Genomic DNA, 27500 nt, shown 5'->3' on the forward strand with positions numbered 1-27500 from the left:
AACATGAATGTTCAAAAAAATAACAACGGTAAAGACAAATATTTCCGGTGGGTAACACTTTATAATAAGGGTACATGAATTCTCATGAACTAATGCATGAATTACGCATTAGTTAATCCATTAATAATGAATCCTACACACATCAAAACACTACTTTCCATACAAAGTTGTAGGATCGAGTGGACCTACTGGCTGGCAAAGCGCCACAGCAAAGGCCCTCTAGGATGCTTAATAAAAGACATCCACACCCAGTTCCCCTGCTAAAGATGTTCTGCCCTATTATTTTGAGCATTTATTCGTTTTCACTATAACTTTAAATAAGTTTATAGGTTTAAACCTTTGATTTGAACCTTGGATTGTTTCTTTCATTGTTCGTGTGCTACAACTTTGTATGGAAAGTAGTGTTTTGATGTGTGTAGGATTCATGCACTGATGCGCCTGTTGGCAGGAATTAAAAATAACAAATTAAATATCAGTTTCTTCATTGTTAATAACACTATTCATCAATGTTAAATAAGCACCTGTTTACCACTTCAGTTAAGGGGCCACACACATGATGAACTCATGAGCACTTAATCTTTGATTCATGTAATATAACAATTTATTTATTTTTAAAATCACTTCTTTCGTCAGTGATAAAGAAGGGTCCATTTACCACTTTAGGTGAGGGGCCACAAACATGATGAACTCATGAGTAATTCATCATTAATTAATATAAATTGACCATTTTTGCATGACTTCAAACTTCATGCATTTAAAGCACCACCTGTTCATCACTTTATCTGGGGGCCACAGACATGATTAACTAATGAAAAGATAATGCTTAGCTAATGAGGACATGCCTATATTTGAACGATGTGGATTCTTCGATATTCTCTGAAAATGGTCTTAATTAGTTCATGATGAGTTAATGTATAGTTTACTTACCCCTTGGAGCACATTTCAAAAACCTAGAAATCACCATGATCATGTGTAATTGATCATTATTCATAATGATTCACCCACTGTACCTAATGCTCAAGATGAATTTGTTGTCCATACCTGATGTCATTAATGACATCTATCTCAGTGTTTCCCACACATAGACAAATTTGTGGCGGTGCGCCACAGATTCAGCACCGGCCGCCACATATTGCGTTTCGTTCTTTTATTTATTTATTTTGAAAAGCTATTGAAAAACACGCAGCATTCGTAAAGCTGAATTTCCTTTCCCTGCGCTCCCTCTCTGTCACTCACGTGTCTGTCTCTCATACACACACACACACACACGCACACACACAGCCCCTCCCCTCTGTGCACACCGCGGCTGTCTGTCTCCATGAAAACCAACGAGATCATCCCTGGAAGCGTGGTCGGTGGTCGCACTGATGCATCTGACACTGCTCGGGTAGAAGCATAAAGTTCTCCCGCAACTTTTGTAGACTATGCGTTCAACTTAATTACCAAACCGTAGAAGTAAACTCATTCTCCTTGGCCCGCTCTCGGGCGCGCTCAATGGACACCCGTCCTCCACATGCACATTTAATCCAAATAAAACATCACAATCGTTGACGCATTGACGCACAGAAGACGGCTAGCTAAATTACTGTTATATTCGGTTAGCATCATTAGTAGGCTATGCTGCAGACATTTGATTAAAACTCTTGCATTCAAGTTGACTGACCAACAATGTTTTTTCAACTCTAAGACTTAAAAGGGCCTGTCCCAAGGAGAAAAAGTATTAGCTTACCTTGAAACTTAAACACATGTGGGGAAACTGAACAGTCCAACCAGTAGAGTATAAGCTTAGCCTGCTACTTTGTTTACAATATTTTGAGGCTTCAACCAGACAGCTGAATTTAAGAAGTGGAGTTGTAATATGAATAGTAGGCTATAATCTGCATAACGTTTGCTGTTATGAATATCAGAAATGTCAGTGTATATAATGTAAATAATTACATAATGTGTGTGTGTTTGAAATAAAGACAAGCTTCACATCTTGGTAAAAAAAATCATTTACATTATATGAAAGGAGAGCGATAAAAAGGCGATGCAATGACAAATATGGGTGCACCCCCCCCCCCCCCCCCCCCCCCCCCCTCAGACATGGGGCGACCCCACCACACATTGCCTTCTCATCTCATCTCTGGGAAACACTGTATATGGGCGATTCTTAGACTTCGGGCACTTTTGACCATGTGAACTTGAGGGGGAAATAAGTTGTCAAATCAAAATGGTCACAGTCTCACAGGTTAGTATAACTAGTCTAGTTTGATGATCCATAAGAGAACACACTAATATTACAAGACAAATAGGTGTTTTTTGACATATTTTCTGAACCGCATTGAAGAAATGTCATTTCCATCACATGTAAATATTTGATTATTATGTTAAATTAGAATGATATACATCATTTCTTGATAGTGTGAGATCTCTTTAACACATAGTTTTACCAGTTTATACTGATATTGGAATTGCCATACATTTGTGGATTGAGTAAATTAATTGTCATGAGTACCAAATACAAAACTTACATCTACAACAACTTGAAATATAATATTAGATTGGTTAGATACATTCCAGGAAATAACTTCTTGTGTTATTAAATTAAGTGCAACTTTATCTCTTAAACTATGCAGAAGTTTTTTATGAGTGATTAGAATTTTTAACATATTTTTGAAAAAGGTATGAGATGGTGGAAATGACTTTGTGTGGTGGAAATGACTGGGTGTTGTGGAAATGACAGTGAATGGACAGACGTCCATGTAGAAAAACAGGTGACATTTATTTGAAACCTCCTAAGCACACAATTTCATTTAACAAATCAATTTGGTCTGTTTGGTCTCTTACCATAACCAGATGAACAGATATAGTCTTACTGTAAAGAACATTAACCACAAATAGTCACACAAAAATGTAAACACAGAAAGTGGCTAGATAAACACAGTTTTGAATTTTAGAATACAAAAAAAACACCTAAACCTTAGTCATATCGATGTATTGTAACAAGAACTATAAATCACTTTGAGTGCTTGTAAAGCATCTTGAACACATGCATGTTTGTGTGTGTGTGTGTGTGTGAGAGAGAGAGAGAGAGAGAGAGAGAGAGAGAGAGAGAGAGAGAGAGAGAGAGAGAGAGAGAGTGCTTGTGTGTGTCGGTGTGTGTGCCTGTGGGCGTGTGTGCCTGTGCGTTTGTGCATGTGTGGTATTGTATTTTAATTGGTCTCTTAGATGAACACTGTTCTAAAGATAACATTTTAAAGACACCGCAAACTGTTTCACATCATATCGAAAAAATTAACTGTGAAGCATCTTGAACGAGAGAGAGAGAGAGAGAGAGAGAGAGAGAGAGAGAGAGCGAGAGAGAGAGAAAGAGTTCACTGTTCTTACAGGCAGGCATTTAGGGTGACCAAACAAAATGTGTGTGAGATAATCTACAGTATGTGTGTGCATGAAAGTGAGGTTGTGTGTGAAATAGAGAGAGTTTATAGACAGGAAGTGTGTGAGAGACAGAGAGAGAGAAATGGTGGCAGTAAGATTCAAGGCCAAATCTTGCAGATTTCCTTCCAAACGGCCGTCTTAATCTGCTTGTGCCGTTTCGTTACTGGTACGGGCTCAGGGATGAGCCCTATTATATCCATTGGTTGGTACCCAGTGTTGGGAAAGTTACTTTTAAAAAGTAACTAGTTACAGTTACTAGTTACTACTTTCAAAAAGTAACTAAATTAGTTACTCAGTTACAAATTAGAAAAGTAACTAGTTACTTCAGAAAGTAACTGGTGCGTTACTTTCAAGTAAATTTTTAAATGCGAATCCACCTTTTTAACGGAACTTAAAATACAGGTGTATGTTCAATTGTTAATAATAAATCTCAATATTGTAGTGAAATGGGCAAATGGACATTTAATAGGCCTAATACATTATTAATGTACACACATCTTTCTAATGTTGCTGAGGGAGTGAGACTCCAATCAAATGGCATGTAGATACTATGTTTGTATAGTGGATCGATACAAATAACACAATAGATGTTTTGGAACTTTTTGATATTTATTGCCCGTCAACAGGCCAGAACTGGGCAGAATTAAAGTAGGCTATGCCTCTAAAACGGATTATTCCAGTCCTTGATTATGATTGGCTGAATCGCGTCCGATGCTGTTGTTTATTCCACCATAACCTCACACCTTGACCGCATTTCGTTAGTAGGCTAATGCGCTACCACAACCAGCACAAAAGTTCGTGGCTTATTCTTAATTGTTAAGCTTCTGTTGCTTTGGTTTTGTAGCCGTCTCCTTCGCTTTCGGCAGTCTTGGCCACTAATTTTGTGGAGGCATGCGATGTTGAGAGATGTTTGAGTGAGTTTGAATTAGGCTACTCTACACTGATGTTTACAAGGCACTTTTGACTAGGGCTTAATGTGCATTTGACGATTACATTCGTTCTTTTCATTTCATGGAAGAAAAAATAATGACTGTACTGTACTTCCATTTAGCGAATGCTGTTTTTGGAGTAGCCTATTTGCGTTCGCCATACCGATTTCACTTTGACCAACTCGCTTGTGATGCGCCGCGCTGTGTGTGTCGAACTAGGCTACTATGCAAGTTTAGGAACACCCGCCCAACTCTACCTCTGATTGGCTTACCATGAAATTTTACCCAACCTCACCCAATCGTCAGTATGCGCTTGTCTCGTGCTCACTACCCAAGGAAGAACAGTAAAGTTCAGGGTTTCCCCCAGAAAATTTGTTAGTTAAGGTGGTGTCTGTCCAGGGGAAGGGGGCGTCGCCGTAGCGTCCCCGCCGCATCGCCGCCACTGCCCTACGATGGGGAGGGGGGGCGGGGGGGGGGTCGAGTCGAGACCGTTGTTTTAACTGCAGCCGAGACCGAGTGACAACAACCGAGTCTTTTAGGAAGCAAGTCTGAGTCTTAAAGGAGTCAAGGCCGCATCAAGACCAACCAAAGAAAGGGGCTTTCATAATTTACATCACCAAGGATCATATAACAGTTCAATTCCCAAAGGGTAGAGAGGAGATTGTTGGCTACAGGAGCAGTCTAGCACACACTTGTCTAAATAACTTCTTTTCTGATTTACTTGAAGACAAGGAGGTCAGCTGAAGTAAAAATTTAGTAGGCTGTCAGCATTTCATTAATATTGAAAATGTTGAATTTTGACACTAATGACAGCAATATACCTGGATTTCACATTCATTGTATCAGATTTAATTGTATCAGCAACCAATTAAACATCATTAACACAATTTAGACAATATTATACCTTAAAAGTGTAAGTTTACAACTCCAATACAGGGCCTTTTGTATCTTTCAAAACCTTTGCACTGCTCAGCATAGCACCATAGGATATATTTTAAAGCCAGTCAATATAATAATATTCTATTAAAACCAAGAATATTTGTAATGGTGGATATTTTAGAATATACCATGAAATAAAGATGAAACTGTATGAAAATGTAACATTGCGACTGTATGGTAAAGTTAGTGAATTGTGATTTAGTAGCCTAAAGCTGCAATTCTTTGATTGAAGCTGTATATTGTGCGTGCCTGTTGCTCATATAGCCTAAGAGAGCCAGAACGTTTTTAATGCTTTTTAAAACATAATTAGCGAGAATGTACCGCATTGAACGCTAATATTTTGTCACTAACAACCAAATCTGTCACCTGTCAAATAGCCTACAGTTGCATGTTCAGCTCTGAACAAAAACATTCAGGAGTTATTTCAGCCACACCGAAACGTGTGTTCCCGTCCCGCCCGGTCGGGATGAATGAAACTGGCATGGGAGACAAGAGGCTACAGTTTGAAGTTTAACCTAGCCTGTGTAAACCTCAGACAATTTCAGTATTTTACAACACGTAAATGAATAGCCGTCACAAGTTGTTGTTAGCTGTAGGCTAGATGGCACAAGTGTTTGTCACAACAAATTACAAGATGCAGTGGGCTATGCATTCATAGACGAGTGATAAAAAAAAAAAAAAAAAGATACAGCGCTCAAAAGTGTTATGCCGCTCATCCCATACATTTGGTAGATTCAACGGAGAACCATTCCTGTGAGAGTCGTCAAATCTAGCTAGGTTTAGGCTATTTGTGTTCGCAGTCACTCTGAGATATGCGTGGCATTGGCACCTGATATCAAATACTCATGCTGAATGAGCGCGTCGCCTGTGCCAACTCGATTTGAAAATGTTTCTTTTTTTATGCGTTCTACAGAGAAGGGAGACTAGCGGCTACGGTTTGGAATGACAGGGAGAAAACATGTCAGAGTAATACGGCGAATATCACTATACATAATATATTTATTTATTTATTTATTTATTGAAGACGCTAGTTAAGGCGGCAGCCCTGTGTTGTTAAGGCGGCTGCCTTAGCAGGAAAGCGCTGCGGGAAACCCTGAAGTTAATCTGCCTCGCCCTCGGCTCTGAGATCTAGCTGGTCTGATGGAGAGAGAAAAAAAAAATAATATAGCCTATAGTAACGCACCGCATTTTTTGGCAGTAACGGTAACGGCGTTATCAAGATGGGAAAAGTAATCAATTAGATTACTCGTTACTGAAAAAATTAACGCCGTTAGTAACGCCGTTATTAATAACGCCGTTATTCCCATCACTGTTGGTACCAGAGGACATCATCCCTGGGCGGCCAATAAAAGCGATTGACCCCAATTCCAGTCATTGTTTTCACTTGAGCACCACTGTATGAATTGACATCCTGAATGACACCTGGGTACACATCGTCATCATAAATGACTGCGCACCACTGACCAATTAGACCCTCCTGTACATCCAAAATTGGCTGCAGACCTGCATCATGGGATGTAACAGGATGTGTGCTAGTAGAGGGAGTAGCATCATCCCAAGGCTGAAACTGGACTGTTTGTGGTGTAAAACAGTTGCAGTTACCGGGTGCTGAGCAAAAACAACTGAGAATCCTCCAAGTCATCTGACTTGGAGAATGAGAGACGATCTGCAAGGAGATTTTTTAAAAAAAACAGCATGTTAGAGCATTCAATTAGTCACAGCTTGTTAGAGCATTCAATTCACTTGTGTTAAGAAACAACAGTGAGGCCATACAGTACCTGATGAATTTTCATCGTGCCACGAATTGTCTGTAATTCAGTTGGAACGTGAACATCCATTGCCTCAACGGCATCTGGCTCAATGTAGAACAGCTCGGTGGAAGACTTTTGCTGGTTAAGCTCCTCAAACAGTACTCGAGCGTCTGGAATGTCCCTCCCTCTTGCAATAAGATCATCCGCTCTTCTCTTCACTGCCGCTCCAATCCCATCAGCTGGGCCTTTGCCGTGGCCAGCCTCTAAGAAATTCCAGGTTACCCTTTTCCAACCCATTTGATAAGGAACATTGGTGAGGAGGAAGAAGTTCTTTTTGGAGCGGTATTGAGTCGTTGGTCCGTCACTAACCACATGAAGTGTGGTGGCAGTGGGATGTTGCTCTTTCAAGTAGGTCAGTACTTGGGTAAGATGTGCCCATATCGCAGAAGGGTCGTGCCGATAAGAAGGGCTGATTGAACATAAAGACTTCACATTCTTCCAGGTATAGGCCACACCAGTATGGAGCGAGACCTGGTGATGTGAATCTCCAAAATGTACCGCCTGGACCTCACTGTTATACTTACACTGGAAGTTCTCAGCAAAATCAATATGCAGAATGACCTCGTCCTCTGTTAAGTTTTCTTTTAGGCCACGGAGAGCTGCATATTGATGCCTGATGTTGTAAGCATGCTTACCAAGTTTTTCTTTTAGATCTGTTGAAAAGTCCTCCAGTAAAGTATTCAGTGTGCCCTCTACTTTCTCTTTGACAGTGAGATGAACTGTGAATTTCTCTTTAGTTCCATCTTTCTTTTTTCTCTCTCTCTCCTCAGCTTTCGCCTTCCATGCATGCCAAAATGTCTGGGCCCCAGGGTCAAAGGCTGAGACTTGCAATTTTTTGTCCACACAGTTGGGACATTCTCTGTACATACACTCTTAAGTGTAGGGAGAACAGCACAGAGAGACAACCAAATCTTCAATTTTGCTGCTGGTTATCACTTTGTGCTGCAGCAGTTTGTCTGCCATTAACTGGATATTGGCATGTGTCTTGCATAAGCACGTGTCCCTGTCTTTAATTGTGGGCTTTATGATCCAGAAAGGACGCTTCTTGCAGAACTCACTATATGAAACCTTAATGTCAGGATACTCCTTCTGAAATTTGTCATGAACTATTTCCATTGGCTCATTAAGGAATCGCTTTTGTTTTTTCATTTTTTTCTGCGTCACAGTCTCCTTTTTCCCCGTTGTTGCTCTGCTGTTCTCGTCTCTTTCTAAGAATTGCTTGATTTTCTCTTCTGTGTCTGTGCTCATGCTGTTTTTTTGCTTCTTTCTTGTGTACATGTTAAGTGCTGCTGACCGGTTTTCGTTTTTTTTCATTCTCTTGGTTGAGAAGCCAAATTCTTTTCTAGCCATTTTCAGGAGGCGATACTTCTTGATGATCTTTCCAGCCATTATCTTTGAAAGAAGTTGTTTGTCTCTCTCTGATGAGACATTTTCATGTCTTTGTCTCAGCTCAGCAAGAAGAACATTGTGGAAAAGCAAAGTTCTTCTTAGAGTGTGGGGTGGGGTTGTCATCTGCTTTTTGGACTTAGCATTTGGGGAGTCAGCCTGCGTCACTTTCTTCACTAATCGATCATACCGTTTGCGGTACCTCGCAGCCTTCTGCAGAGCCTTCTCAAGCTTAGCATTGCTTTCATACAACGATGCCCAAACCTTTGAACGCCTTCTTAGAACCTTTTTCCTTCCCCTCTGTTTTTGAGGTAGAGGTTGGTCAGAAGGAGATGGCAAGGGTGATGACGGTGGTATGGGAGGTGGATCATGTTCTGACTGCACAGAATCTGGAGAGGTTGGTGGTGTAGTGGTAGAAAGGTAGGCCTGTACCTGAAGAGTTTTTTTTATATTCTCCCGACAATTTCTAAAATTAAAATTAAACAAAATACAACTCTGCCGCAATCCCACAATTCTACCGCTCTCTGCACTAGCCACTCCCCCTCACTCTCACTTACTCCAGCATATAGAAACAAAAAAGCCCATTTCGCTGACAAACTCTGTGTTCATGGAAATGACGATGTCTCACGTAAACAACGGACCGTTTCAAGATTGTTCATGTTGGATAAACATGCTGAGTCCGACACACATGCACCCATGTTGGTAAGCAGGCTGTTAAAGTCACGTAACGTTGCATAGGCTACTCATCAACAACCGCGGTTGCCTTGCGCTCCATAGCACTGGCATGGCCATGGCATAGACGGGCCATGCATGCGGTTAGCTTTAGGCTATCATTTCCCAACAACAGCAAAAACGCATGGGTATGTAATGTGTCTAATAGCCATTAGCTGCAACTCAAACGCCTTTCCCCTTCACTTTTTTATTACCTTGCAAAGAGTAAAAAGCTCTAACAGCACGGGCCTGATTCTCATCACCAATCTAACATGATCTACCTGCATCAACGTCATTGGGCAACACGTTTCTTGGAAAACATTGTTTGCACGGGCACTGCACTAGTACTATTAATTCATGTTTATTAATGAGATTTTCATTTATAATTAATGCATTAGTTAATTAATTAACTCATGATAATTCATGACATTTAGTTAACATGAATTCATGTGTAATTACTTTTCTTTTTTCTCCATGACCGTGATGTCCAAAATTTTGTCTGACAAAAAGTCATCATGATCATGCTTAATTAATCATGATTCATGATGATGTGCCAACCGTACTTAATGCTTAAGATGATGAGTTATTTATGTATTAATTCATTAATGGCAATCAGTGAATTCATGTTAAGTCATAATGATTCATGATATATTAATGGATTAACTAATGCGTAATTCATGCATTAATTCATGCATTAGTTCATGAGAATTCATGTACCCTTATTATAAAGTGTTACCTTCCGGGGTAATGGAAAAGATGAGTGTCCAGCAATGTTAACGTCAATGATTTAGGTAGCCTACCATGGCATGGCATTGTGAGTTGTCCGTTCACTTTTTCCTTGGTCATGTTTAATTGGCTGGGTGCTTAACTTACTCTGCCATGACTTGTCTTGGAGTTTGGTAGCCTATATCTGTTATATCCAGTGAGTGACAACCAGTGCTTAAAATTAAGCGTCACGATATTCTCCTGATAACGTTAGTGGAATGGATTTAATGTGAATGTAGCCATAAAAAGACCGCAGAGTGGCTAGGCTATATAGCCTACAGCGCACATTTGCGATGAAAATGTTCCACCTTAAAAGCAGATACACCGAATCGTGGTTAAATACATCATTTAGACAACAGAATCAGTAGGATACCATTTTTGTTTCATAGAAGTCTGCCAGGCCTATGTAAAATGCAGGCTCAGGTGAAGCTGGGAGGAATTAACGCACGGTTTCCACACCGTTTTAAGCCTATCAACCGTGATAATAATAATATTGAATGAACACGGTAATTGTTATAGTCAACAGTTTTGCCATGGTTTACCGTTTCACCGGTAATTGCTACATAGTCACCAACTGATTGAAAAAAAGAAGAATGGATTTGGAGTGACATTTCTTGAGTGTGACATTTCGTGCGTGTGTGTGAGAGCGCGAGGTTGATGCTGAAAGCGAGTGTCTAGCCAGGTGCGAGTTGTCAACTCTGAAATTTGTATACAGATGCTCGAAAATTGGTGTGGATTCATTTTAGGAGCAAAATACGAATGAAAGGGTTGAAATCAGTACTCGCACATGTGCGAGTAATTAATTTTTTATATTCGCACTAATATATTTTTACTCGTTTTTGCGACGACCTGCTCGCAGTGTACAGTGGGTACGGGTTGAGAATGCACCTTCTCCCGCGGGACTCCCGAAGAGATCCCGCAGGCCGTCAAGCCGATTTTTTTCGAGGCTAAGGCAATGTACCCAAACAACCACCAGGTGGCAGAAAGTTTCATCCCGTATTTCAAAATGATGAAGACCGCATATCCGTCAATAGTCGACTCCTTAATCTCATTTAATCATTACAATGAAGGTGATGACTGGCGAAATTATTCAAACGACGTTTCAATGAACCATTGTTGAAATGAATGAAAATGGTTATAGAAAATCGCCTACAGCCTAACGCCGACACAGCTGATTCTTTGATTGATTCTAAGCTGTTTTGATGTAGGGGATGGGTAAACTGGCGCGCTACAAACATGTTACCAATCAAATGTAATATTAGTAGGACTAGCCTACTTAGACACTTTAGTCATAGGCAACGTTGCCATGTTAATTTGGGCTAGAAGTGCTTGCTTGTGGTGGCGCTCCTGTCCGCTGCTTCTCCCGAATTGTGTGGCAAATTTGTCAGCAATCAGCTTAAATGTCAAATCATATTTATTTCTCTTTGTCGCCATGGTATTGGGGGAAACGCGGAGAAACGAGACGGTCAGTCCTCGTATTTTTTATTCGCGTTTCGTTATAAGAAATATATAGGTAATAGTTAGTCTTTTTCCGTATTGAACAGATAGGCTACGGGACGCTCTTTGTTCCGTATTTTAAGGAACTACTCAATGCACACACACTACAATGAAAAACACACAAAGAAATCGCTAAACATATAGCCTACAACCAAATGACACTTTAATGCAGCGTTTCTCAAACTATGGGCCGCGAAACGTGGAGACTGCTGCTGGTCCGCGAGACATGGAGTGAAATTAGGTCCGGTGATCTGATAATTTGCTGCGCAATTGACCAAGCAACCGCGGACCGACAGAAAAAGAAAGCAAACGTTGCTGCTATCGGGAGGAAATGCTTGCTAATTTTATGTGTTTAAACATAGAGCCATACAATTAGGTGTGTCTGTTATTATGATAATTTTCGAGCATAACTGCTTGTCCATAGCTCAGTGACAGGTGTTAGCCTTGCCATAAGCACTGCTGTGGAATGCAGGTGCTTCTTTTATTATGCGGTTAGAGCATAAGCGCTTACTCATATAGACTATAACTCAGGGACAGGTGCAAAACCACCAACTGGGATGGATCGAAGGGCAAGCAAGCACTGCCACACAACGTGAAGGCCTTTGTGTTGTCAACACTAAACAGAAAGTTTCCTACGATGGGGAGAAGTGGCCGCAAGGACTGCATCGATAAGATCAACAAATGCCTTCGCAAGCCCCGAAACCCCGGTGATACATTTTAATTCAATAAAAAAATGTTTATCTGAAGAACTTTTCCGAGGTTGTCTTGTCTACCAAATCCTAAACTTAAATAGCGTAAACATTTTATCTTATGAAAAAACTCTTAGGGGGAACAGTTAGGCAGCCCTTCCTCCATATCGTAGTAGGCCTAGCAATTTATTAGAGGGGTCAAAAAAACTCATAAAGTAGGCTAGCCTGCTACTTTTTCCAGACTAAATGTGTCACTTTAGTGATTGGCTCTTTCAAATGCAAATGAGGTGGATGGGCTTTTGAATGGGCCTGCTGCAGGTGAGAGGACAAATCCTAAGAATTTGTTGTTTTTACAAAGTGCCATTATCATTGGCATATTCTCTTAAAACAATACATAAGTTTAGAGCGAACGTTTCAACTATGTTTGCCATGGTAGACAAAAACACTCAAATAAAACAATAGCCTAAAAAATAACTGTAGTGCGTAATGGACACGGCTATATCCTAAATAATTTTCGAGGTTCGCCATTTGGTAAAAGGCCAGGTCTATATATATATATATATAGAGAGAGAGAGAGAGAGAAAGAGAGAGAGAGAGATTCATGCATTCTGCATTACCGTGACCCTATACCTTGGATGTTTTTTTTTCTCATTGGAATACAGCAGGACAGGATGCCTTTTATCTATCAAACGCAAAAGCTGAGATTGTTGGAAGGACTAGGCTACTCAACAAACTTGTTTTTTGTTTCTGGGAGATCTCGTTATCGTTTTGGATTGTCGGATTTTATACTTATTGTATATATAGGATGAACAAAGTCCATGGATTTGCTATATTAAATCCAGTAGCCTAATAATTAGGCTATGTGCCACGTCCGATTTCGTAGGTGGTGTAGTAGGCCTAGGCTACATTTAAAAATCGACAGCCGTATGTGGGATCCATTTCATGAAGAGCAATTGTCTTGTGCGATCATGCCCCCTCCCCCACACTCGTCTAACCAGTTCACTACAATATAGCCTACCTATGTGGCACTGAGGACGACTGCCTCTCCCTCTTCTCTCTCGACAGACACCTGAGCCCGACACTATGTCAATGTAAAAATGTGCGTGAGTGTGCGCTGAACCACGAATTCACATAGGCTATTAACTTTTCTTTTCAGCAGACATCGCAAACATAAAAAAAATCGCAAAACAGAAAATCTTTCATTTTTTAATAAAACGTTCTCTTGATGAGTTCCGGAGAGGTTCTTCGAGTGGGTTTCGAACCCCAGTCGCTGGCGTACCTTGCACATGTTCCAACCAGTTGCGCCACAGCTCGATTGTTAACACCGTCATGCTTTATTCGGTGATCAAAAGTTCTGACATGTTAAACTGACGTTAGTTATTAATTTACCACATGATAAAATGCTGTCATATAGCTTGACGCCCAGCAGCCTATGGTAGTCTATGCCTATCTCTGAATCAACATGAACATGCATACGATACATACGTTGCTAGAAACTTATATTGCGGAGCTAGACCTCCTAGTCGATGGTTACAATGAATCACCCTCACTGCCCTATCGCATATCTGACCATCCATTGTTACAATGTTACAAAATGCGCGATCTTCTCCATGCATGTAGGCTACGGTTATAAGTAAAGTGACAAGCATAGGCATGTATTAAAGAGATTTCTGTTAAATAAATTTTATTTTCAGTCGTCAAAAGTGGACAAAATCTGTGATAACAAGTGCTGGGTACATGTAGGCCGGTTAAAATGAACATGCCTCCGTTTTAAAATAGCCTATAGCCTACACATTTCTAAGTATTCCTAGCATGTAAATGTAGCCAAAATGTCCATCTTGTCCATCTCTTTCGTCTTCGCCTTGACATTGACAATAAAAGCCTATTCACGGAAATGCGGTCTTGTAACCGTAGCCTAATGAATTCATGAATTAATCTAAGGTTGCCTTTCGAGTAGCCTATTTCAGGTTGAATTGAAGGCTATTTCCTTCTGATAGGCCTATAGGTTTCTAAAACCATTTTCATTCATTTCAACAATGGCTTATTGAAACGTCGTTTGATTAATTTCGCCAGTCATCACTTTCATTTTAATGATTAAATGAGACGGATATGCGGAGCATTTCTCTCCCTCTCCATTGACCAAAACGTTGCTCTGGCATCTCTGCTGGACTGACTCAGTTATAGGCTACGTCGAGTGAGAGAGCTGTGAGGTAGGCTGTAAACATTCGAAAACTCTGCAACTGCAATCTAACATGCCGAGCGTCATGTCTCTTTTCTCCGCTTGTCACCAACGCGGTGTCCTCGGGTTTTTCCATGAGCCGAACCAATATTACTAGGGCGGTCTATGTTGCCCCCTTGCGGTTGCAGTTTTCCCGATGCTTCGGGAGTCCCGATGTGCGGGAAAGAAAGGAGCATTCTCAACCCGTACCATCTGTACAGCCCTGGGTTAGCGGACCACTAAGGTGACAATGATCAGCATGTTCTTCAATAGGGCTTCATGGTTCCGGTGATTCACTTTTTTCCTCTTTTCTTTTTTTTACTAAAGAAACTGATTGGATTTGTGATTTAACAAAGTACAATACTTTACTCAAAATGTAATCAAGTAAAATTTTAAATACCGATTTTTAAAACTACTCACAAAATCCAAAATACACGAAAAAGCTACTCAATACAGTATTCTGAGTACATGTATTTCGTTTCTTTCCACCTCTGATAGTTAGAGGTACAGTATGTGAGTGCAATAATCAGATATGTCATCATGAGTTGTGTTTCTCCAGGCTGTGGCGTTGTTCCCTCACAGAGGAGAGCTGTGCTGCGGTAGCGTCAGCTGCTAGATCAAACTCCTGCAGTTTGAAGGAGCTGGACCTGAGTGGCAACAAGCTTCATGATGCAGGAGTTCAGCATCTCTCAGAGCTCCTCAAGAATCCCCACTGCAAACTGGAGACACTAAAGTGAGTTTGAGTGAACTTTTTCTTATTATTCTTCTTTTAACGCACTTAATGGAGCCTCAACCGTTTAAAGGAATACGCCACCCAAAAATGAAATTAAGCTAGTCTCGGTCACCCCCAGAGTTAGAACAGTGAAAAAAACCCGGTTAAAATCCGTCCGGGCATTCTCCTGCTTTGGGAGCAGCGATTTTAGCTTTAGCTTAGCACAGTTGCTATAGATGAAGGGTGTCAGTGCGCACGTCCTCCAAAAAGTGACCGAGACGTCTACATTTTTTTCTAAATATATCTTGGGAGCCGTGTGTTCAAAACTAGTACAAATCATAATGCAAAATCGAACGAGACTATTACCTGGGCAGATCTTTACTTGGAACTATATTCAGCCTCATCGCCGACGAAGCACTGCTAGCTAGGCTGTTCTAACTCTGGGGGTGACCGAGACTAGCTTAATTTCATTTTTGGGTGGCGTATTCCTTTAACGTAGAAACTTCATTCAAACTGCGTTGCGTAGGTCTTACTTAGGCCATCCGGGCTTTGTATTTTTCAACTTTGTATACTTTTTGAACTATTAATTCATTAAAATGACAATTTCCCCATAGACTTAACATTGTGATTAGGACATCATAATAGGGCAATTAGAATCTTCTGCCAGGTGGCCAGGCCAGCTGCAGCAGCTCTCTCTCTCTCTCAGGCTTTAAGCATACATTCTCTGTGAAGACTACATATGTGTCGTTCCACGGCAAAACCAGTCGCTTGTCGCAACAGGCGTTTTTCTGAGAAAAATGGCCATTTATGTCACTTGTGCTAAAATCGTGGAATTTTTTTTGTAAGTGTTTTGAAACAGTGGGAGGTCTACACTGTACGGCCGTGAATACATTTCGCCGAAAAACTGACCTTTTGTAGTCTAAAAACGTGAGTTTGTTGAGGTGAGAAAGTTAGAGGAAGCAGGAAGTTAGAGGCGTCTCGTTTTTGCCACTCTATTCCAATATTTACGGTAATTGCACTCATTGACAACCACCAAGCCATCCGTGTGCTGTGTCGTTGATACAAGTACCGTAAATCTTGTAATAGCGGCGACCTTACAAAGCGTTCGTGAGTGTTGAGCCGACGGTTAACTTCAGAGGCAGATTTCTCATTGGCATGACAGGATGAAATCGACTCCTTTGAATGTTTATATTTCAGTAATATGACGTTCAATTCATTATATATAGGTATCGTTTTGAAGGTTGATTATGCCCCTTCCTGAAAACGTAATAACTTTGATTTTGAAAATGTGGACATTGTGAATGATTTCGCCGTGGAAGGTCACATATACCTGTTAAACTGTTTCCTCTGTCCACAACTGTTTCAAAATAAAAGTCCTCACTTCAATAATACACTATTAAATAATTTAACCATTGAAACTACTCATCTATTTAACTGTTCAACCATTCCCACTGTCAGTTATCATCAGCCATGCCTCCGGTCAACTACATGAAACCTCCATGTACCTAGCAACCAACATAGCAACCATTAAAATTAAGCGTTTATGACCGTTTCCATAGCAAACAACATCATTATACTGCAGTAACTTCTTGTTTCCTGATAGTGGCCACCATGGATACCCTAGCAACAAATGTTTCAAAATAAAAGTCCTCACTAGCAAGTTAGCTAGTTAGCATAGTTAGCATTTTTAGCATAACTGCAAAAAAATCATCAACTAAGTCAGCTAATCAACCTGGTTAGCATTGTTAGCAAATTTAGCATTGTTAGCATAGTTAGCATTTTTAGCATTACTGCTAGAAATCATCGGTTAAGTTAGCTAATCAACCTGGTTAGCATTGTTAATAAAGTTAGCATTGCTAGCATAATTAGCATTTTTAGCGTAACCGCTAGAAATCATTAGCTAAGTTAGCTAATCAACATTTTAACATGAATAGAAATCATTAGTTAAGTTGGAACTGGAATGTTTCATCGTTAAACTGTCTACCTTCACACTATCAACTCTCTGTACACTATGCAACCACCATGTTTACCCTAACTACACCTTAGTAACCATATCTACATTATGTATGTGTTATGTGTTGTTAAATGTACAGTTTGTGGGTGTAATAGATATTGTGTATGTTGGATACTTGTGTGTGTGGGAAACACAGGGGTGAGTGAGGGGAGTTCTCGAGGGTGTGTGTCTGTGTGTTAACGTCTATGTTTGTTTCTCTATGTGTGTGTGTGTGTGTGTGTGTGTCGACTGCGAGTGATGACCTATATGTGTGTTTGAGTGCGTGTGTGTGTGTGTGTGTGACACTACAGGGTGAGTATGTGTGTGGCAGTGCCCCCCTCTGAGTGCATGATGATAAAATGCAGTGTGTTGGGGAAGAAAGAGAGTGTGTGTGTGTGTGTGTGTGTCTGTGTGTTGTCTAGTTAGAGGTACAGAATGTGAGTTTATTAATGATATGTGATCATGTGAGTGTGTGTGTGTGTGTTACGAGACCATACAAATGATAAGATGGTTCCACAACATAACAAAGGCCAAAGAGAACGGACGGTTTAAGGATATTTATTTGTAACAGAAATGCCAGAAACAATATATTTACCAGTGCGTTGTTCAACAAAGGCAAATAAAGCGAACAGGAAAAACTAATTAACAAGGTGGTGCGTTGAAGCTAAAGTATTACAAAACAGAAAGCAAACCCTGGGATTGTTTGACTCAAAAGAAAACCATAGTCTGCTGACTCCCGACTGAAACAAAAGACAATGCGGACTTTTGAGTCTTCCGGAGTCTTCTACGCTCCCTGAACCTGTTACTAAAAGCGTGCAAAAACCTGACACCAAACACCACCCGTCATAATAAGTAGAAATAAAGATTAAGTGCTTTGTAAACGGACTATATATGTGAGTGCTAACTTAATGAAAGTTCAGTCTAAACAAAAGGAAAATGGCGAGTTGAGGCAACGACGCAGCGACAGGCTGCCAGCAGTTCTGCCCCAACAGAGGCGAGAGCTAGAAACGCAATGAAGACCTCTCCTTGTCCCCTTCTGCAAACTTTTTGTCCTACACAGACTTTGCACACATGCACCCGTTTTATGTTCATTGTTGTGAATGTGTTTGTATGTAGTCTGTGTAAGCTTTTGATTTTAACAGTGGTGTTAATGGTACAGCCCCCTCCCCCACACACACGTCCTATAGTGGTTCAGTCCAAGCACTAATTGGTTAATGGCCTAGCCTATTTAAGGTAGGGCTCTTTCACACAGGGTGAGAAACAGACAGACATGGGAGACAGGGAAGCCACATGGGAAGAGCTGGAGGTCCAGGATTAAAGGGAAGTCCTATTTGTCAGTGTAAAGTAATTTAAAAAGTAACCCTTGCTTGCTGTGAGGCAAAGGGGAAAGTTTGGTCCATAGTTTTGCGAAGTCGCCTTGTATGGATCTGTTGCCTGTAAAAGTGTCGCCTAGGAGAACCCTGCATCGTAGCCTCGCGAGCCATCCACGTACTTCCGGCCAAGGATTGCCTCCACTACGAGTCTGGCCGTGCTCCTCTGTGGAGCATTCTGCTCGGTAGAATTGTAAACAGAACGCCCCCCCTCCAGAAAGCAGCCAATAAACGAAGAGACGGGTTGGTGGGGGCGAAAGGGGGAGGGCGCTCGTGACGATGACGTTAAACGCCTGCGCTATGTTGTTATGAGTAACTATCGCCGATTGGGTGAGAGCTGTCCAATCAATTCAAACCAGAACTGGGCGTTACTTCCCGCTTCCTGCAAGCGCTTCAGAGCAAAGAAATTCCAGACCATAATACGAAATGAAATGGTAGTATTATGGGATGGTCAGGACCAGGCTACCTGCATCGTGCCTGGACCCGGATTGTGATTCCCTGATCTGCCCGTCAATTGAATAAATTATATTTTTGTATTTGGAACTGCCATCTCCTGCCATCTCCTTTCCCCAACACCACCACATCCAGTGTTGTACCTCCCACAACGTGGGGTGGCCGCCTCAGTCCCTTACAAGACATCCTCCTGGGACGCGGCTGTCTTAAATAGGCCCTGCCCTGCCCCGCCCCGCAATCGGCCCACACACGGAATAACCTAGAGAGGGGGACAGAGAGACAAAACAACCCACGCGCCACAGCGCAAACAGGCAACGCACAATAATAATGAGAGCAGCATCTGCATAACTGTGTGTGTGTGTGTGTGTGTTCTAGTTAGAGGTACAGTATGTGAGTGTATTAATGAGATATGTGATCATGTGTTGTGTTTCTCCAGGCTGTGTGTGTGTGTGTGTGTTTTGTCTAGTTAGAAGTACAGTATGTGAGTGTATTAATGATATGTGATCATGTGTTGTGTTTCTCCAGGCTGTATAGTGTGTGTGTGTGTGTGTGTGTGTGTGTGTGTGTGTGTTGTCTAGTTAGAGGTACAGTATGTGAGTATATTAATGATATGTAATCATGTGTTGTGTTTCTCCTGGCTGTATAGTGTGTGTGTGTGTGTGTGTGTGTGTGTGTGTGTGTGTGTGTGTGTGTGTGTGTTGTCTAGTTAGAGGTACAGTATGTGAGTGTAATAATGAGATCATGTGTTGTGTTTCTCCAGGCTGCAGTCCTGTTCCCTCACAGAGGAGAGCTGTGCTGCGATAGCGTCAGCTGCCAAATTGGAGGACATATGTTTGTAAATTGCTTGATTTGTATGCCTGTCTTGATATCCACAAATAATTATTTTACAAATAAAAAAATCCCATTTATAACTTGCTAATTTATTTTTACAAATATAGATGTGTATTTGTAAATATTTTGGCATTTGTCAAACTGAAAATTGCCTTTGTAAAATGTGATTTTGCATTCGTGGATCACCAGCGCACGCATTCCTCTATTTTTGAGACATTCTTTGCGTGAACGTTGCACAGATCCACAAATACCAGCACCAAAGATTCTAGAGCTCGAGTCCACAAGATTTATTTCAGACTATTTTACTATAAAGTAACTTCTAAAGAATTACGATCTTTGAGTTTGTTTATCGTTACCTAGCAACAAAGGCTTTTAATTAAAGCTTTATATTGAGGCCTTTGCACACTGCTCCAACAAATGGCAACAATCACCAACAGCTGGGTCATTGTGAGGCTTCACTCTCCACACTGGACCAACAGCTGGGTCATTGTGAGGTCATTGTGAGGCTTCACTGTTCTGCCGCATGGCGGGTGATAACCTCTCGGTACCTGTAGCGTTTCTGAGCTCGATGCACTTGTAACTGAAATTAAACACGAAGCTCCACATTCAGGCTACAGAGCAGTCAAGGGATTACTTTTTGGTCTTGGCCATCGAGTCCAACGGGTATGTGTGAGGGCATCAACAGCCTTGGCATACTAGCACTAATGAGGCAGCTGGGATGTGTAGTGAGAAGATGCTCGATGTCATCCACACAGTAGCTTGTGCACATAGACACCAATCACAAACTTATCTGGTGAACTTTGCTCTTGTGCTGCTAATTAGCATTCATTAATTAGTATTAATACTAATGCCTGGTCTTTTGTTGCATGGAGAAAAGTGCTGTATCTGATCATCCATCAGATGCAACATGGTTATCTTTGGTGGCATAGATGGCTACTCACGCAAGCTTTATTATTACCTCTCTCAGGTTGCTTTCACACTAGGTCCGTTTAGCTGGACCGGACCCGAGTGCGGTTACTTCTGCCGTAGTTGGTCTGTGTTCACATTACATGTTTGTCTGCGGACCCGGGTCCTTTTGCGTCATAAGCAACACGAACTTCCTGAATTCTGTTTACAAAATATCACTTGGCAACACAGCAAAAGGCAGTGCAATGAAGAGGACAAAGGTAAAGATTCTTTAGAATCTTTAGAACGTTTGCTTAGCAACCTTCTCCAGCATTCTAGCGAACCGGACCCCAGACCACCTTTTCAGGCGGACCCGGGTCCGGTCCCGGGTCCGCACCCGAGTTCGGTACGGTTGCGTTCACACTATCAAAAACAACCGAACCATCGGCCCAAACGAACCCGGGTCCGGTCCAGCGGACCTAGTGTGAATGGGCCCTCAAGGAGGTTATGTTTTCACCGGGGTTTGTTTGTCTGTCTGTCTGTCTGTTAGCAAGATAACTCAAAAAGTGAAGGATGGATTTCGATTAAATTTTCAGGGAAGGTCAGAAATGACCCAAGGAAGAAATTAATAAATTTGGGGAGTGATCCAGAACACCGTCGGGATTCAGGAGCCGTTTATGTTTTTCACTTAGTGATGTAATGGCATGGTATGGAACTATTAATGTACAGCTAACATTTTGAGTTCAATGGGTTCTCTATGAGAAAAACATCATCGGGCGTTTTTTTGCTGAAGACGGCGGGGTGATTGGGTGGAAATCAGTCAACCCAATCTGGCAACACTGTGAACAGCCAGTGGAAGAGTGGCGCGAGTACAGGACAGTTCTGCTCCTACTGCAACTGATCATTTCCCCAAGATCAACATCATACTTTTTTATTTTACTTAATCAAAATGGCAGTTTTTATTATGGCAGAATGTGAAAAAATAGTTGTTATTGTTCGTCACTGATAAGGTTGAATAACAATACTTTGTAGTTATAAGTTCAGTAACTTCTCAAGGTTTCAGATAATGATTTACTTGAAGGCTACAGACAACAACCGGTCTGACATCAATAATTTTTTGGATCAGACATTTTTATAATAACCAACATTATTTGAGAAAGGAAAAGATGTTTATGTTGATTTTAGCACTACCATTCCAAGTACGGTTAAGCTAACTTATTAACCTTAAAACACATCTTTATACCACTAGAACAAAAACATATGGATCTGGTTTTCAATGCTTTACAGGTCTCATATTTAACAAAAAGTATTTTAACAAAGACAACATCGTACCATATGGAATATTTTTTTTTTACAGATATGAAGTTATAATGATTAACACAACAAGTTATCATATGAAATAATTGAAATCACTGTTATTTACTATTTACAAATTCTATAAATCACCTCAAACACTCTCAGGTATGCACATACACAAGCAAGCACCCATCCCACACACATCCATGAGTTTGCACACATACATCCATACTGATGCAAACACATAACAACATCCATCTTCCCTCTGAGACCTGCACCTGACTTTTTGAATTTGTTCCAAGGAGAGACACAAGGGGTAGCAAACTGTATCAAATGGAGGGAGCACTCAGACCTCAAACTTGGGCAAGTCTGCAGCTTGGATGCCATGGTTGCTGGTATGGTAGTCAGAGCAGCCGTTTCACAGCCTCGACTATGCAGTGTCGTCCATTATCCCTTACGTAAGGCATTATGTAGCAAACTGTGGTGTGAGCAAACAAGAATAGCAAATGATATGCATGGGTACATATAGTTCTGACCTAAGGACCAGGCTAGCTGAACAAAATAAATCCCCATGGTTACTTATGTGCCAAGGATAAATTCAGACAGGATGACCAAAAATAACCAAGCTTAATCTGTTATCTGTCTTTTGTGAAAACCCACTCAAGATAGTGGTGGTGTGTGTGTGTGTGTGTGTGTGTGTGTGTGTGTGTGTGTGTGTGTGGGGATCTCTAGTAGAGCTGGATGGCGTTGAGTCTCTGGTGGTCTGATGATGGTGTTGGTGTTGCTGGTGGTGCTGGTGGGGGCATCATGTAGCAGACTCTTCCAGAAGCGTGAGGTGTGTGTGTGTGTGTGTGTGTGCGTGTGTGTGTGTGTATAGTGAGTCTATGATAGTGGTGGTGGTGGGGGCATCATGTAGCGAACTCTCTTCCAGAAGCCCGAGGTGTGTGTGTGTGTGTGTGTGTGTGTGTGTGTGTGTGTGTGTGTGTGTGTGTGTGTGTGTGTGTGTGTGTGTGGTGAGTATATGGTAGTGGTGGTGGTGGGGGCATCATGTAGCGGACTCTCTTCCAGAAGCGTGAGGTGTGTGTGTGTGTGTGTGTGTGTGTGTGTGTGTGTGTGTGTGTGTGTGTGTGTGTGTGTGTGGTGAGTCTATGGTAGTGGTGGTGGTGGGGGCATCATGTAGCGGACTCTCTTCCAGAAGCGTGAGGTGTGTGTGTGTGTGTGTGTGTGTGTGTGTGTGTGTGTGTGTGTGTGTGGTGAGTCTATGGTAGTGGTGGTGGTGGGGGCATCATGTAGCGAACTCTCTTCCAGAAGCGTGAGGTGTGTGTGTGTGTGTGTGTGTGTGTGTGTGTGTGTGTGTGTGCGTGAGGTGTGTGTGTGTGTGTGTGTGTGTGTGTGTGTGTGTGTGTGTGTGTGTGTGTGTGTGTGTGTGTGTGTGTGGTGAGTCTATGGTAGTGGTGGTGGTGGGGGCATCATGTAGCGAACTCTCTTCCAGAAGCGTGAGGTGTGTGTGTGTGTGTGTGTGTGTGTGTGTGTGTGTGTGTGTGTGCGTGTGTGTGCGTGTGTGTGTGTGTGTGTGTGTGTGTGTGTGTGTGTGTGTGTGTGTGTGTGTGTGTGTGTGTGTGTGTGTGTGTGTGGTGAGTCTATGATAGTGGTGGTGGTGGAGGCATCATGTAGCGAACTCTCTTCCAGAGGCGTGAGGTGTGTGTGTGTGTGTGTGTGTGTGTGTGTGTGTGTGTGTGTGTGTGTGGTGAGTCTATGGTAGTGGTGGTGGTGGGGGCATCATGTAGCGAACTCTCTTCCAGAAGCGTGAGGTGGAGCAGTTTGCTCCTCGCACTCCCATCTCCCACCTGAGGGGGGCGCTCTTCTTCCGCGACGCGTTTGGAACGCTCCCACATAACATCATGGTCAGAGCTCTGGAGGAAATACACCTGCCCCAAATGTACATAGACTTGATCAAAGACGTGTACAAAAGCTCATTTATTGAGGTCATTTGCGGAGTCCAGCTCACAGATCAAATACCCTTGCGCCTTGGCATTAAAACCGGTTGCCCATGGAGCGCAGTGAACTTCATTTTAGCCATTAACCGGTGGCTGGATTGGATGCGTCAGTGCGCTCCATCCGAAATCATCTCTCCAAACCCCGTACAAGCGTTCGCTGACGATGTGCAAATGTCGTCTCGTCAGGAAAACATCATTCATAACATGCTACGCAAAACAGACTCCTTCCTCGAGTGGTCGGGTCTCGAAGTAAAGGAGTCCAAATGCGCAGTGCTTTACGAGAGAAGGAGCGGTGGAAACAGGTGGTACCGGTCAAAATCTGACCGTGACCCACAATTCAAAATCAGTGGAAAAATAATAAGAGTGTACTCCCGACATGATTCGTACACTTATCTTGGACACAGATTCAACGTTGCTGGCGACTGGGACCAACAAATACAGGGAATAATTACGGAATACACCACAAGGTTGCAAAAAATTTACGCATCCCCTTTGCCACTGTTAATGAAAATAGATGCTATCAGACAGATAGCTCTATCAAAAGTGCAACACTTCTTCTCGAATGTGCATATTTCAAGAAAAGTTCTGCAGGACTTAAACAACACAACTGTTAAGACAGTGAGAGGATGGCTCGGTCTGAACAGTCACACAACCCGCGATGTCATTCATCACAGCAGACGTGAGGGGGGCCTAGGAGTTCCAGACTTCGAGTGGACTTACATCGCCACTAGACTGTCGCACTTACTAAGCATGCTAAACAGTGACGATAGCACCGTAAGAGAGATGGCCCGTGCCTCCCTTTTTCTCGACCTTGGGAAGCGCAAAGTCCCCCTCGCCCGAGAACCGGAACCCAGCTTTCTAGGATTCCGTAAGAAAGCGAATGGCAAACTTGACACTCATGCCGCCGGTTTTGGGGTCAGATCGGACTGGCCTGATCTCAACGATCTCTGCAATTGGACTGGTGTTGACTTGCAGTGGTCTGGAGTCGATACCACACATGTTACACCGTATGAAGTGATGATTAAGGACGAAAACATCACTGTGACTGCAACAGTACTGCAAGACGGTCTGCGCTATTCAGTTCCACCTGGAAACAGCCGCGCGTCTCTGCTGTCAATCAAACACCAGCAGCGTCAGAGACATTGGAGAGGATTAAAACTCCAAGGAAAGCTTGCATGTATCCCCTTTGCTGATCACTCCATCTCACACACAATTTTTCACAATTCATCTATTGATGAAGACATACTCATTTTCACAGTCAAAGCCAGGCTTCAGGTATACCCAACAAGGTTAAACCTGTCAATCTGGTATCCTCGTTCCCACTCACCATTGTGTATGCATCATGGACAAGAGCAAGTCATAGAATCCATGTCACACATATTAAATGGCTGTCTTTTTTACAAAGGTCTTTACATATCCAGGCATGACAGAATTGTGGACATTATATCTGAGAAGTTACCATCGTTATTCTCGCCACATGTGTCAATACATGTAAATTGTGTTGTTAAACAACAAATGTTTTCCAGGTGTTCCAGAGAAATGTCTGTGTTCTCTGAGTTAAGTGCCACCAGGCCTGATATTGTAGTCATTGATGAGTACAATAGGGATGTGTTCATCCTGGAAGTAGGCTGCTGTTTTGATTCTTGTCTAGAGGAGGCTTACTTAGCAAAGCTAGTAAAATATCACCCTCTTGTACAGACAATAACTAGCCTTGGCTACAAGTGTCAATATTTGGTGCTCATCTTTGGCAGCCTGGGCCACGTGCATAGGCTTGTCATTAGGGGTCTCAGGATAGTTGGCTTTACAAAAGCAAGGGCAAAGCAAATTGCCAAATACTGCTCAATATCCTCCATTATTGGGAGTCGCCATATATGGAGAAGAAGGTGTTGTGTGTATCCATAAAATCTGCTGTTTGAATTGTCATCATGCTCACATTGGTGGATCATGCCTTAGCAATGTTCTGCATCTGTAACATTTATGTCCTTTTGTACATTTATTATGAATTGCGGACATAAATAAAGTAGTTAAAATGTGTGTGTGTGTGTGTGTGTGTGTGTATAGTGAGTCTATGATAGTGGTGGTGGTGGGGGCATCATGTAGCGAACTCTCTTCCAGAAGCCCGAGGTGTGTGTGTGTGTGTGTGTGTGTGTGTGTGTGTGTGTGTGTGTGTGTGTGTGTGTGTGTGTGTGTGTGTGTGTGTGTGTGTGTGTGTGTGTGTGTGTGTGTGTGTGTGTGTGTGTGTGGTGAGTATATGGTAGTGGTGGTGGTGGGGGCATCATGTAGCGGACTCTCTTCCAGAAGCGTGAGGTGTGTGTGTGTGTGTGTGTGTGTGTGGTGAGTCTATGGTAGTGGTGGTGGTGGGGGCATCATGTAGCGGACTCTCTTCCAGAAGCGTGAGGTGTGTGTGTGTGTGTGTGTGTGTGTGTGTGTGTGTGTGTGTGTGTGTGTGTGTGTGTGTGTGTGTAGTGAGTCTATGGTAGTGGTGGTGGTGGGGGCATCATGTAGCGGACTCTCTTCCAGGTGTGTGTGTGTGTGTGTGTGTGTGTGTGTGTGTGTGTGTGTGTGGTGAGTCTATGGTAGTGGTGGTGGTGGGGGCATCATGTAGCGGACTCTCTTCCAGAAGCGTGAGGTGTGTGTGTGTGTGTGTGTGTGTGTGTGTGTGTGTGTGTGTGTGTGTGTGTGTGTGTGTGTGTGTGTGTGTGTGTGTGTGTGTGTAGTGAGTCTATGGTAGTGGTGGTGGTGGGGGCATCATGTAGCGGACTCTCTTCCAGAAGCGTGAGGTGTGTGTGTGTGTGTGTGTGTGTGTGTGTGTGTGTAGTGAGTCTATGGTAGTGGTGGTGGTGGGGGCATCATGTAGTGGACTCTCTTCCAGGTGTGTGTGTGTGTGTGTGTGTGTGTGTGTGTGTGTGTGTGTGTGTGTGTGTGTGTGTGTGTGTGTGTGTGTGTGTGTGTGTGTGTGGTGAGTCTATGGTAGTGGTGGTGGTGGGGGCATCATGTAGCGGACTCTCTTCCAGAAGCGTGAGGTGTGTGTGTGTGTGTGTGTGTGTGTGTGTGTGTGTGTGTGTGTGTGTGTGTGTGTGTGTAGTGAGTCTATGGTAGTGGTGGTGGTGGGGGCATCATGTAGCGAACTCTCTTCCAGAAGCGCGAGGTGTGTGTGTGTGTGTGTGTGTGTGTGTGTGTGTGTGTTGTATGTGTGTGTGTGTGTGTGTGTGTGTGTGTGTGTGTGTGTGTGTGTGTGTGTGTGTGTGGTGAGTCTATGGTAGTGGTGGTGGTGGGGGCATCATGTAGCGGACTCTCTTCCAGAAGCGCGAGGTGTGTGTGTGTGTGTGTGTGTGTGTGTGTGTGTGTGTGTGTGTGTGTGTGTGTGTGTGTGTGTGGTGAGTCTATGATAGTGGTGGTGGTGGGGGCATCATGTAGCGAACTCTCTTCCAGAAGCGCGAGGTGTGTGTGTGTGTGTGTGTGTGTGTGTGTGTGTGTGTGTGTGTGTGTGTGTGTGTGTGTGTGTGTGTGTGTGTGTGTGTGTGTGTGGTGAGTCTATGATAGTGGTGGTGGTGGGGGCATCATGTAGCGGACTCTCTTCCAGAAGCGCGAGGTGTGT

The 27500-nt window shown here is 42.5% G+C and overlaps 1 protein-coding gene across 5 annotated transcripts in view; it reads left to right on the forward strand.

The window, feature by feature from the left end:
• The window catches only part of LOC134079217 (ribonuclease inhibitor-like), a 79050-nt gene extending 58868 nt beyond the window's left edge, over nt 1-20182 (forward strand). For all 5 annotated transcript variants that reach the window (XM_062535422.1, XM_062535427.1, XM_062535425.1 and 2 more), the window contains 2 exons: nt 14925-15098; nt 19654-20182. In XM_062535422.1, the coding sequence (XP_062391406.1) occupies nt 14925-15098; nt 19654-19732 (253 nt within the window). In that variant the 3' untranslated portion in view covers nt 19733-20182. The remainder of the gene's footprint in view (nt 1-14924; nt 15099-19653) is intronic.
• Nucleotides 20183-27500: the final 7318 nt, after the last annotated feature.

Source organism: Sardina pilchardus, chromosome 4 (assembly GCF_963854185.1).
Source record: "Sardina pilchardus chromosome 4, fSarPil1.1, whole genome shotgun sequence".
NCBI lineage: Eukaryota > Metazoa > Chordata > Actinopteri > Clupeiformes > Clupeidae > Sardina > Sardina pilchardus.